At 42.5% G+C, this 12,436-nt stretch overlaps 1 protein-coding gene across 2 annotated transcripts in view; it reads right to left on the bottom strand.

Annotated features, from left to right (window-relative positions):
• The window catches only part of ankrd12 (ankyrin repeat domain 12), a 28,032-nt gene that overhangs the window by 7,379 nt on the left and 8,217 nt on the right, over window positions 1–12,436 (bottom strand). Inside the window, exons 2-8 of one of the 2 annotated variants that reach the window (XM_020108252.2) lie at window positions 5,503–5,616; window positions 4,169–4,319; window positions 2,685–2,756; window positions 2,135–2,275; window positions 715–918; window positions 350–492; window positions 34–181 (exon numbers count right to left, since the gene is read on the bottom strand). In XM_020108252.2, coding sequence (XP_019963811.2) covers window positions 34–181; window positions 350–492; window positions 715–918; window positions 2,135–2,275; window positions 2,685–2,756; window positions 4,169–4,319; window positions 5,503–5,562 — 919 coding nt within the window. In that variant the 5' untranslated portion in view covers window positions 5,563–5,616. The remainder of the gene's footprint in view (window positions 1–33; window positions 182–349; window positions 493–714; window positions 919–2,134; window positions 2,276–2,684; window positions 2,757–4,168; window positions 4,320–5,502; window positions 5,617–12,436) is intronic. The other variant, XM_020108260.2, reaches the window with a different exon arrangement.

Genomic DNA, 12,436 nt, shown 5'->3' with positions numbered 1-12,436 from the left:
TTAGTGAATAGTAAAGTTTTATTATCTGCAAACCTGAGGAGCTGTCATCTTGGTCCGACAGTGGAATCTCTCCCTTTAATAGTTGCTCCAGCTCCTGGGAGTCAGCCACGTCCACCGGGCGCTCCCCACGCTTGTTGGCCTGGAAGGCGTTTCCACCGTGACGTAGCAGCAGTTTTACAATCTACAAAAAAAAGCATAACGCAAATTACAGAGAAACTTTATTGAGAAAGAGACGTAAACCTCAGAACTGTAAAAACAAACATTTAGAGGAAAATATGACAATAAAATGGTTAGTCATCAAAGTGTCCTACATTATTATAAAAGGACAATCTTCATATAAAGCTCTTACATCTTTATGTCCGCTGCTGGAAGCATCGTGTAACGGTGTGTCGTCATCCAGACCCTGCGTGTTCACTTCTGCACCTGCTGCTATTAAGACCTTAGCCACGTCGTAGTAACCGAGATTACAGGCTTCATGAAGAGGAGTCCAACCTGGTGAGAGCAGAAAAGAGGTTACAGTCAGTTAACTTTAAATGTTACCAGACACACATTAACAACAGAGAGCAGCGACGTGCACACTGATGTCTGTTTATGTCGTCTCATCATGAGATATTCATTCTGAATCAGCTGCTGTTTTTCAGCTTCACGTCGTTAATAGCCACTATACAGACGTGAGGAAAGCTGTAAAAGAAATCCATCCTCCGGTCATCATACCTGCAAAGTCTTTGACGTTGACATCAGCTCCCAGGCTAATGAGCTCTTTAACTTGCTTGGCGTCGCCCCGGATGGCTGCCATGTGGAGGGGCGTCTCCCCTCGCTCGTTCCTCTTGTTGACCTTGTCCTTCTGTCGGGATGAGGCACTGCTGGGGACTTTCTTCTGCACAGGGGTCGTTTGAGAGGGGTGACTGGGTGTAGAGTCTGGGCAAAGAAAGAGAGAGAAGAACTTAATTGATGCTCAGATCAAAAACCTGTCGTAGGTTGAGATAACCGGCTCTGGGTAAATTGATTGAGGCCGAGTGGGAATTTAACTCATTTAATACAGAGGACCTTAAGTACCTTTATTGCAACTGCATGTTATGTAGCTTTTTAAATCGGACAGATTCTTAATCTGTTGGATATGACAGTAGATGTCGGGCCCACATCGCTTTCTCAGTACCCCCATACAAGCAAGTGGCCAGTCAGATGTAGCTTCAGCGTACTGAACCCGTTGATACTGAACCAGCAATGTTTACTCCTATTTTTCTTCAATTTCTATCACATCATTTCTTCTAATGTAGTTAGACTTCTAAACCAGCCAGTCCTGAACAGGTCTGATTTGTCACTTTTTAGATAATGGGGCATTAATGGGCATTACTTAAAATGGGCAGTTCAACATTCAGGGAAATGTGCTTATTTACAATTTGCTATGATAGATAAGAATTTCAATACCAATCAGAAATGCATTTAAGGTAAATGTTCATCTGCACAATCGCACTATTAAACGAACAATCAGGTTATGTGGCAGACACGTGTCGAGCAAAAAAGGAAAGGAAACACACGAACAGGAGAGGAGAGAAACATCTGCAAGGGGTAGAAACTGTAGCAGAGAGAGGTGACACGACTGCTGATTTGGAAACGGCTCAGGTTTCTAAAGCTGGATAAACAGCTGACACATCTGTTGCACGATACTCAGGCAACCAGTGCCGACAAAGACATGAAATACACCAAACCTCATAAACAGTTTTAAAAAGGGAATATAACCATCCTGGTATAGAGAGCCTATTGAAAGCTTAAATCAACATAACTCTCACACTGTTCCTTTAATGAGCCGAGCAACCACAATGACACTGGCTTTAAAATAAACCCAATATCCTGTGTTGATTTGCGTCTGTGCAGATTCATTCTCGTCTTACAACCACTCAGAACATTTCATTAAAAAATAATCTCAGTCAATTAGCTTGATTTCATATAGGAAACAACAGCACAATAACCGTAAAAAAAAAATCACAAACATAACACAACTTTCTCTCTATTTGAGCAAAACAACCTTGAAATAGAGTAAGCTTATTAAAATGCTCAGAAACATGAGTCATCCAACAGCAGATTTATTCTAAGCCATGTTGCGGATGTGGCTAAAAAGGAGAGGCACACAAACCTGGACTGTTGGCAGTCATCTGCATCAGGAGAGCCATCTGTTTGCGCTCTGACAGAGGATACCCAAACAAAAGGTTGGGAGCCTGGGACTTCTTGCCCCCAGCCTCCTTTTTCACCTTCTTCTTGTCTGGTCCATCTTTATCTGCAAGACCAAGAGAGAGTTCAGAGAAGAGTCCACAAAGGGTAATCTTGTGACAGCAATTTAAGAATCAGTGACATTGTTTTCCTCCTCCCCTTGTATCTGTTGAGCACACAGAGAAACAGATGACAAGCATGAGGTTTGAAAAAAGGACAAAAAAAAAAAAAGAAAAGAAAGACAAAACTGCATTCTCTTAAGTGCAGACAGCTCTCCTCGGGCCCCCAACCCGTCTCTGTCGGCCAATTGTTACTAAACACAAACATGCGTGAGCTGAACCAGGGGCAGATGCACAGCGGAAAACACACACACATGCATGTGTGTGTGTTCACAGCAGCATAGTAGTGCAAAGTGGGTGAACGTGACTCAAGGAGATCGACGAGGGGGGGGCTGAGGATCGGGCTGCAGCGATTACCTGCGTATATCCTGCAGGGAGGCACTAATCTCTCTCCCCAGGTCTCACTCGACTGGCCTGGGTCTGAGTCATCTACAGTGCAAAGCAGAGAGGATGGGGAAGGGGGGAGAGAGGAGGGAGGGGAGAGCGGGGGGGTCGGAAGGGTGGGAAAGCACTGCATTAACGCTCGCTCGCTCTCGCTCTCTCACCCTCCGCATCTCACATGTATTCAAATACAAACAGGAACAAAAAGCAAACTCTCACTCCACGCACGGATTATGAGTCATGGCAACAAGGGACAGCGGAGGAGATCCAGTTTGAGATGGTCAGCAGAGTCATTACTCCCTTCTTCCTACCTCACAGGACCGGAGCGGCTCTACGGAAAGGCTGTGTTGGGAAGACAAAACCACTCTGTCCATGCTAGATTAGGTTTAAAACCTGCGCAACATAAATTATCCTCGGTGAATTCAAAATGAAGGGTTCTCGTCTGTTAGAATGACCCAGGACCACACAATGAAAATCATTACGTTGAGCTTTTCTCTGCAGAGGAGATGAAGGCAAATGTGCAGTCTGTATTATAAATTACTGTACTTCATTTACTGTAATTATGGCTTGACAAAACAATTTTACTATTTTTAGGTCTCAAATCTGACGTAAACATACAATTAAACATCTAACTACATGATGGAAGCAGAATAGTCTATTTACACAAGAGGTAAGATTAAGACATAACCTCTCCAACGTAAAGGGAAACATTTTATTGTGCACACGGCGTTATTATTATTGCAAGTCCTCTTCCAGCTGCGTGGACGATATATGAACTTCAAGTAGAAGCCTCCACTGCAATTATGTTTTCCTATTATGTGAATATATTTCATAAAAAGAATTATACCACAAAACATTTCATCCCTTTCTCAATACTTTCGGAAACATACCACAACTGTGGCTCTCGTCTGCAAGACAACTGGGTTTTTGCAAAGATTTCTTAGACTTTTCCTATCATGACATGACTAAAATAAATTTCACATCATTATCAAACTGTGGCAGCACAAAGCAGTCTCTGTCAAAAACAGAGAAATAATCTATATGAGGGTTTTGCCTGCACAGAAAATACTCAGGATCAATTTATTCTTGATTCTGGTCTATTCATGGGATTGTTGACAAGCCTAAAAGGACTGGGGCTCTGTTTTTTTTCTTCCCATTAAAACGTTGACTGACAAACCTCACAAAAAAACATGTGGAATTATTTCATCAAAAATAATTTACACACAATTGTATTTGCCCCTTTTCGTGAGCATCATTAAAAACCTTGCATATTTCTTGGTGTCCATCGTGACAGACCACAAATTTATCAGCATGATAAACAAATATAAACTCATTGACCTATGGACAAACCCCTGGTTCAACAACTGGCCACCAGGGGGCAGTGTGGGGACATGGCAGCAGGCCAGCAAGAGGCTGTTGGAGGAGGAGGAGGAGTAAGGAGGAGCAGCAACGGTCTTTACCAGTGTCTGAGTCTCGCTCCTCTGTCCGGGGCGGACTGTTAGTGAAGGAGAGCTTGCGCTTCATGGAAGACTTGGCTTTCCCTTCTTTCCCCAGCAACTCACTCCGGTCCAGCTTTGGAGTTTTGGTGAAAGGGGACAACTTATCTTTGCTCTGTCAGAGACGAGGAGGAAGAGAAACAAGAGAAAATAATGAGACGTGAAACACAGCAGAGGTGTGGCCACATTGGAGTCTTCGTGCGTGTGGGCCTGTATATGTAAACAATACAGTCATGACAAAGGCAGCTCCGTTGGAAAAGCTCTGTTTACAGCCTAGATAGCAGAAGGGTTGAGATTAGCAAGCAGGCAGCAAATCAGTTGAGAGTTAAGCGTGCTAAAGCATGACATAAATTCATGTTATTACGAGACAGGGTGTGTTGTGTCTTTAATATTGTGTCGATCGTGCAGGCAACAGGTTTCTCTGCATGACTCACTAAAATATTCAGACGCCAAGTCTCTGGCAAGTTAAGATGCTTAGACAGATAATTACAAATACGGAAGAGTAAGAAGTTTATTGAACTGGTACATTGTTTGTTGAAGTGTGAGAATTTCCACAATAGTGCAAGATGCATTCTCATCAGAGCATGTGCGATATATCGATTGGCTGATCGGGCTTTCACAGATATATTGGTATCTAGAAGATGTGCATTTATGTTTATAATTCACGGTCAGGTTACACATCCAATGGAATAAAATGACAAATCATCTCAGCTCCAAATGACAGATCTCTCTGCATCAGGCCTTAACAGTTACATCAGTAATATCTTGTTTTTATCGCAACACCTTTCAGTTCCAGTTACTGGGTTCTAACACTGATCTGCAGACAAAGCTTCTTCAGTGCCATTACTTTCAGCAAGATGCGCTCTAAGAGCAGGAAAATACATTTCTGGCAGAAGGAAAAATTTCTGCAGTGTGGCGCTTCTTTGATCTCAGTGAAGCAATGTAGCAGCTGTGCAGAGAGTCTGTCTGTCTGGCAATGTTGAAAGTAGAGGAGAGTGAAGCTGAGAGGTGCTTCAGCATTTAAAATAACAGCAGACATAAAATGCCCTTCTCATTTAGAGAGAATGGATAATGACTAGTGCTAGTACAACAATGTTGAGAGGGGGGGGGGCTTCAGAAATGTAGCCGTTTTATGCTGAGTCGGTTCCGGTGCAAGTAAATATTTAATAAGCGTCCTTCAGACATCATGTTGCGTCAAACAGACTCTGCTCAGCCTCATCCAGATTTGTACAGTTCTAATCAAATATGATAGCTTCAGTGTTGACATGTATGACGTCTGTGTGTTCGTGTTCGCATACCTTCTTCCCCGCCTGCTTATCCACCATGGCTCCATCTCTGTCGCTCCCAGGTTTGGCCATGGTGCGGCACCTGACTAGCTGTGACAGCTACAGCACAGTAAGGTCATCATGCACCTGGAGACAGACAAACATCGGCCATAAGACGTCCACTCTGCCACATCACCAGAGATGACTGAGTCTTTCATTAGACACACAAGGTGTCGAGCTGACCACTGACGAGGTGATTCAGGAGTGTCAGGATCAGTGTTTCTTCTGAGCAGAGAGGAGCTCCTTTACCACGCACTTTGGCAACTCTTTATTTCTCGACACAAAACCTATAACACATTTGATGGAAGACGCGCTGAAGAGCATCATGTCACCTTTAAATTAGAACCCATCAGACCCTCAACAGTCTTGACTGCATCACAGAGGAAACCGGCGCTAACCCCAGGTGGAACGAAACTCAGCTGTGTTTCAGGATGCAGGATGAGTTGATCACTAATCAGGGATTTTTATTGGAATTTCCATTGCACAAGAGCAGGAAACAACTACACAAGGCAGCACGAATCGCAACTTTAGGGACTGTGAGATTCTGAGAGGAAAACCTCCCCCTGCATGTTGTCACTCTGCCTACTCATCAGTGTGACCAAGCTTCCCTCTGATGTGGTCTGTGTCAGTGTAGTAACACATGTAGCGGAGTCAATGGGGGCACTGTGCATCCCTGCAGTCAGTGGAGGAAGCATAACACTGAACATGCGCATGATGAGTCCACATGTGTCATCTTTTCACATGACGATTTATAGTCATAAGAAAATACTCGAGACCTTTCAGGAAACTTTCCCTGCAGTTTCTTTTTAAACACTCACTCATAATTACCTTCTGATTCACAGCAGACATAGAAACTCTTTACTAAGAAAACCTCAAATTGTTTAGTTTATATCAAGCCACCAAAGGGTATGGGACAGCCCCATTACTTAAAACACATCTAACTGCAACTCAACTATAAGTGTATATATTAAACATGTAACCTACCAAGAACAGAAGAAGCATAATTGATTCTTCTATGTGATTCTAATTAGAGCGACCCACCTGTCTAAAAAACTCAAACTAGCTTTTTCCATCAGTTCTGGGGATTTGTTTTCTGGAGTTTACATATCACAAATGAAGAAAGCAGCAGGTAGATTATTTAGTTCAGATATTTTTCGCAGCACCAGGAAAGTCTCCGGAGCGTTGAGGTGAGGGGAAACATCTGGGCAAGTAGCACAGTAGCTTAAGTGCAGTCTTCGCAATATTAGAAATTAAATTGGAAATTAGAGACAAAAAAAAAAACATTAACATGAGCAGCCTTCATATTACGATTATAACACAGACAATCAAAAGGAACAAAGTAATGAGTCACCAGAGTAAAATATAGAGCTCATAACTGGAGAATCAAACATGCCAGTTCTATAAACAGCACATCCACCAGTTCAAAACTACACTGTCATGTAACTATAATCAATCCATGCCTACGTGTGACGCAGAGCTGAAAACATATAACCACTGGAGCTAAATGGATCATAACAAACTGCAGGCCTTCATTTACACAACTGTCATCTTAATGGCAAGCACTGTCTGGAATTTCATGCGCATCACTTTCACACAGACAACTTTGTGGCCTACTGAGGATTTATGTGAAAGACACAAATCTTACAAGTTTAAGAAGTTAATGTGATGAAAGTCAGAGGCATAAACAAAACAACTGCAGCACATTAGGAAACTAAAATTACTGCCTTGTATCTGCAAGTCTCGGTCAACCAGTCAAATTGCAGTTTACATCCCTCTGTGTTCACACTCATATGTTCGTAGTAGTAAGTTTAATAAAGAAAAGTATTATTTGCAGAATATTATGATATGAGTGAGGTTTAGCTTTGACCTTTTGGATATAAAATGGCATGTGTTTTTTGTTAGGTCTGGCCATGACCTTTGACCACCAAATTCTACTCAGCTCATTCTGTGGTAGTCCAAGTAAATGTTTGTGCCACATGTAATGAAATGACCTCCAGGCTTTTCTGAGATATCACAGTCATGAGAATGGGATGGATGGATGAACAAACAACCCCAAAAAGGTAATGCTTCCAGCCACAGTTAAATAATCCCTGAAGCCTTCCTGTTCTGCATGTCATTTTATTAAAAACAGAAACATGCAACTAATCATGCGGTTGAAATTGAATATATAAATATAAAGACTACAACCTCATTAAAATATTTAACCTCATTAGACAGCAGGGGTTTGAATAACAGTCACATGCCATTTGACTTTCCAGACAAAACTCAGCCATACTTGTTTCCTGCACTTAATTTCCATAAATAAAAATGACTAGACTTCTTAAAAGTTATCCCACGTGTCGGTTCTTTGGATATCTTCACAACCTTTGCTGATCCTGAGTAATAGCACAGTGTTGACAGGTATCGTTTTTCCAGCACACAGCCCTGCCGCACAGCTGAGGCCAGTGAGAGGTCCATCATTAGTCAGCAGTTAGCCAGTATGCAGCAGCATTGTCATTCAGCCAGCTGAAAGGAAGAATTGAGCAGCCCACAGTGAGCACGCTGGTGTAAAGAGGCTAGTGTATCGAGGGTATTAAAGCAGTATGGACAGCCCGGGACCAGACCAGAAAACAAACGCTGACAGGACTCCAATCTGGCCCGGAGACGAGGCGAGGAGGGTGTGACTATAATTACAGAGGTATTTGGGCACTGGCCAGTTCGGCATTCACATTCGCTGCGTTTCATGAGCAGCTCAGGGCTGCATAAGCCTCTGCGAGCTCTGCCATTATCCTTGGGCTGTTTCAAGTCTAGCTCAAACCCCTGCCTTGATGACTACTGAAGTTCACAGTGCCTAAAACCCCGATTAGTTTGGCATGGGACCCCATACAGTGAAAACTGACTGATAGCAACAATTACCTAACCCACTTATCACCAATGAAACTGAACAGTGCAGAATCACAGCTGTAAAACAGTTAAGAGATGCAAAACAGAGAGAGAGATATGACACTAGAGTCAGTCACGATGGCTGGTTCCCTCAGTCTTAACATCAGAGAAGTGGTAAATAATTCAGCAGCTGAGAGGACACTAACATTAACACCAAGAAAAAAAAACTAAATATACAAGGACTGCTACTAATTATTATTCTTATCATCAGTTAAGCAGCCAATTAAAGATCAAATAATATTTATATTTATAAGAAAAGTCAGAAAATACTGGGAAATGACAGCCAGAGCTCAAGGTCATCTACAGATATCTTGGTTAATCCAAACAAAAGATATTCAGTTTACTATAAAATGAAAAATAAAAAATAGGAGCAAATTCACACTTTGTAAAAGTGGAGAGGTTTTAAAATCTAACTGAAACTATTTATGTTCTATCAGAGGAGTAATTGTCAATCAATCAATTTAATAGTAAAACTGAACCAACAAATTACTTGAATTGCTGATAAACAGAACATTTGTGTGCAGCTAATTTATTAACTGATAAATTTAGTCATTTTCTGGATACCCACTTTAATAGACAGCAACTCTGCTCTGTGCATTTTGAGCTTTTCTTGATTTCTGAGTTGTTTTAGACTGGGCCTTAAGAAAGTGTGATGGTAGCAAATGATTGTATCTAACGACAAGCTGCAACCTAAATGTATAGACCAGTTGTCTTTGGGGATGACCAGATCATGCTGGTTTTCAGGATGGATGACAGTTTGCTTTTCAGATTATGCAAATATTTCAATTTCAAAATTTCCACCATGCATGAGCCAAGTCCGTGAAATCTCAAGTTAAGTGTGCTGGCGGCGTTGCTTGTCCTTCTGAGAAGCAGATGTCCCTGTATTTATTTATAACCTGGTGTTCCTGCACTAACTCCACTGGTTCCTGGCTAACAACAATAACAACCATTTCCCTGTAGTGCATGACCATGTTGGCCCTGACAGCAGAGTGGCTGCTTCAGTGTGTTCCCTTGCATAAGTATATGTGTTTGGGGAGTGTGCTGGGGGCTGGTGTGGAGATGTGTGTTTGAGGTGGGTGAAGCATGTGTGGCGGAGGCCTAACCGAAATGGATGAGGAGCGCACACAGTACGGTAACCCGATCCAGTGACTGCAGGATGGGACAGGGAGGGAAGGGGGCTAAGAATAGCACAGAGCCTGACACAGGGTACGCCACCACTGCCGCCACCAACAGCAATGGCAGCTGCAGTGGCAGCATTACTCTACTACAGCTTCCAGAGTCAGAGCACGGCCTGCTGCGAGATCTCACACACACTGGGTGGAAAACACATGTGATTTTCCCCTGGTCTCCCATGTGGCTGCACGAACGGCTGCACACACAAAGGAACCGACTGAAAACAAGCTCTGAATGCAGCTCTCTGGTCAAAAGGTTATACAGAGGAGCAAATAATTCAATTATTAACAATATCTGAAATATATAATGAATCTGGTGTCTGCATTTCACCACAAAGATCCTGAAACGCGCTCAAGGAGACACTACACTTGCTGCGACAGTAAACAGCCAGTCACGTGGTTGTGGTCCTGTATGCCGTCAGGCTAAATGATGGGGGAGGTCTCTCTCAGCTGCACATCCACTCCAAACCTCCGTCTCCTCCTCCTCTCTCCTCCCCCTAATGAGTAGCAGGACAAAGCCATGCGCAAAAGGCCCGATTACAGAGACTACAGGAGACAGGAGAGGCAACAATAACCAGCAAAGAGCCAGCCATCTTCAGATCACCCACCCCGATGATCACCCACAGATACCAGCTTACAAATGTGTACTATACACCTTTTTGTATAAAGGGCCATGTCATGTCAAAAATCCAAATTATTGTGAAAATGTTAAAACAATGAAAATTGATTGCTTCCAAGAGAAATTATATATTTTAATTATTAAAAATACGTGTGAAGGTTCAGTTTATTCTCAGTGACTATTAAATGAACATTGAGGTTGTGCGTTACAATAAAACATTATAGTCTGGTAATTATATTGTATTTATATATAGAAGATCTGATAAATTGTGATGCTTTAATTTGCTAAAATACTACTGGATTAATTATGGTTGAAAGTAATAGAAAGCCAAGCCAGGCTGATGTTGATATTATATGTAGAAAAAGGCATGATAGCCATGAGAAATGCCTTATGAACAAATATCTAAATTATGTGCAGTGCTCCTTCTCCAGTCAGTGGTTCTTCTGAACTGAAGGCATTTTTCAACATGGACAAACAGCAAGTGACACTGAATCCCTCAAGGCATCGCTTCACCTCTCTCTACCCTAACCCCAGACAGACAAAACGTGCCTCCTCCAACCAGAGTGTCTGGCCTTCATTCCAGTTGTTGTTGTGTTGCATAAATGCATCAGTCAGAGATCTGGTTCCACCTCCTCCACGTGGTGAAGGCATGGGCTACTATCGCCAGTTAAAAGTTGAGCAAATGTTTAACAGGAAACAGTGAACTGGGGCCAAAAATTCACAGAAGCTAATAAACCTTGCCACGGTGCCTGATTGTTTTTTTTTTTTTTTAATGGACATTACCTTTTGTAGAAGTGGAGGACAAAGTTAATTTTCTGCGCCCTCTACACGTCACTGAGCTCACTCCACTAATTTATCCAAGGACAAATCATGTTAGTTTAGGAAAAATACTGACAAACAGCCAAATTTTTTTGGCTTAATTCATAATAATCCAAACATTAAGCTGTTGTAAGACCCAGACATAATGTACTTTGTGCACTAAATGTGTATTCTTATGTAAGATTGAGTGCTGAACTGTTTCACAGCCACATCCATCACTTAAAAGCTTCCATAAAACAGGAATAGCCTTAAATTTAGAAGGGAGAGGCCCAGGGCACGACTCGCACACAAATCAAAAGCCTCATAAAACAGCCTAATGTTTGTATGCAAGAGGCGTCAATAGGGTTAAGTTCACTGGCAGCAGCAGAAGGCTCAGAACAGGACTCAATGAAGCACGCCCATTAAACTGGTCCGAGAGCCTTAAGAAGCCTACCGCCACTGCTCTGAATGTAGGTTAATGATCAGATGCCCAAGCAGCGGACAAGAACAATGAGGCCTTTACTGCTGATTATGGGTTAAAACGGAGGGGGCAGCGAACGAAGGAGGGATTAGAGCAAAGGTTAGGACCTAGGCGTGTGAGTGTCAAGCTCACATGACTGGACCAAACACTGGGAAACTGTTGCTGCTCAAGGAAACATCAATATCCACAGGAGTAGTAGAGTTCAACATCAAATTCTTAATTAGCAAAATACTTAATTTGGCACTGATTACTTTTGCATGCTTGTGGTTTTGGTATGTTTTAATGGAAAAACAAGGTTACTCTTAAAGTAAACAAACACAAAAATACTGATAGTATTATGATACAGATTTTTTACATAGTAAATTTATAAAAATGACCTCAACATCTTTGGACCAATTCCTTTCATACAACACCGACCCTTCTTCTTTCTCAACAGAGGCTAAGTTGATGGCAGTGTTAAAAGCTCATGGAGGCAGAGAAGCCCCCTGCATGGCTAAAAAACAAAACACCCGCAGCACACAAGGGTTCACAACCACAAGGAATCCCCGTCCACCGGCTTCCACATGAGCAGTGAGCCGACCTCAGTCTGAAAAATACACCACGGGGGAAATGTTGTGTCGGTTTTCATTATGACATTCAAGACATGACTCCATCTACACCTGCCACATCCTATTAGGCTTGAGATGTCGATCGGATCGCAAGCCCGACACATGGCTGCCAGTGCTGTGCCAAAACCACAGCTTTGCAGTGCCAGAGACGGTGGCGGAGCCAGCGCATAAAGGTTGACACAGCGTCTCCATCTTCACACTGGAGGGAACATGCAGACCACTAAGCAAACAGTCACTGAACAACAGTCATGCAGCATGACTATCAGCAGCAGTTTCAGTCAGGTGTATTCACCATTGGGGTTTCAAG

This window comes from Paralichthys olivaceus, chromosome 16 (genome assembly GCF_024713975.1).
Source record: "Paralichthys olivaceus isolate ysfri-2021 chromosome 16, ASM2471397v2, whole genome shotgun sequence".
NCBI classification, from domain to species: domain Eukaryota; kingdom Metazoa; phylum Chordata; class Actinopteri; order Pleuronectiformes; family Paralichthyidae; genus Paralichthys; species Paralichthys olivaceus.
The sequence above is the reverse complement of the archived record's forward strand: the minus strand, read 5'-3'. Positions and strand labels throughout refer to the sequence as shown.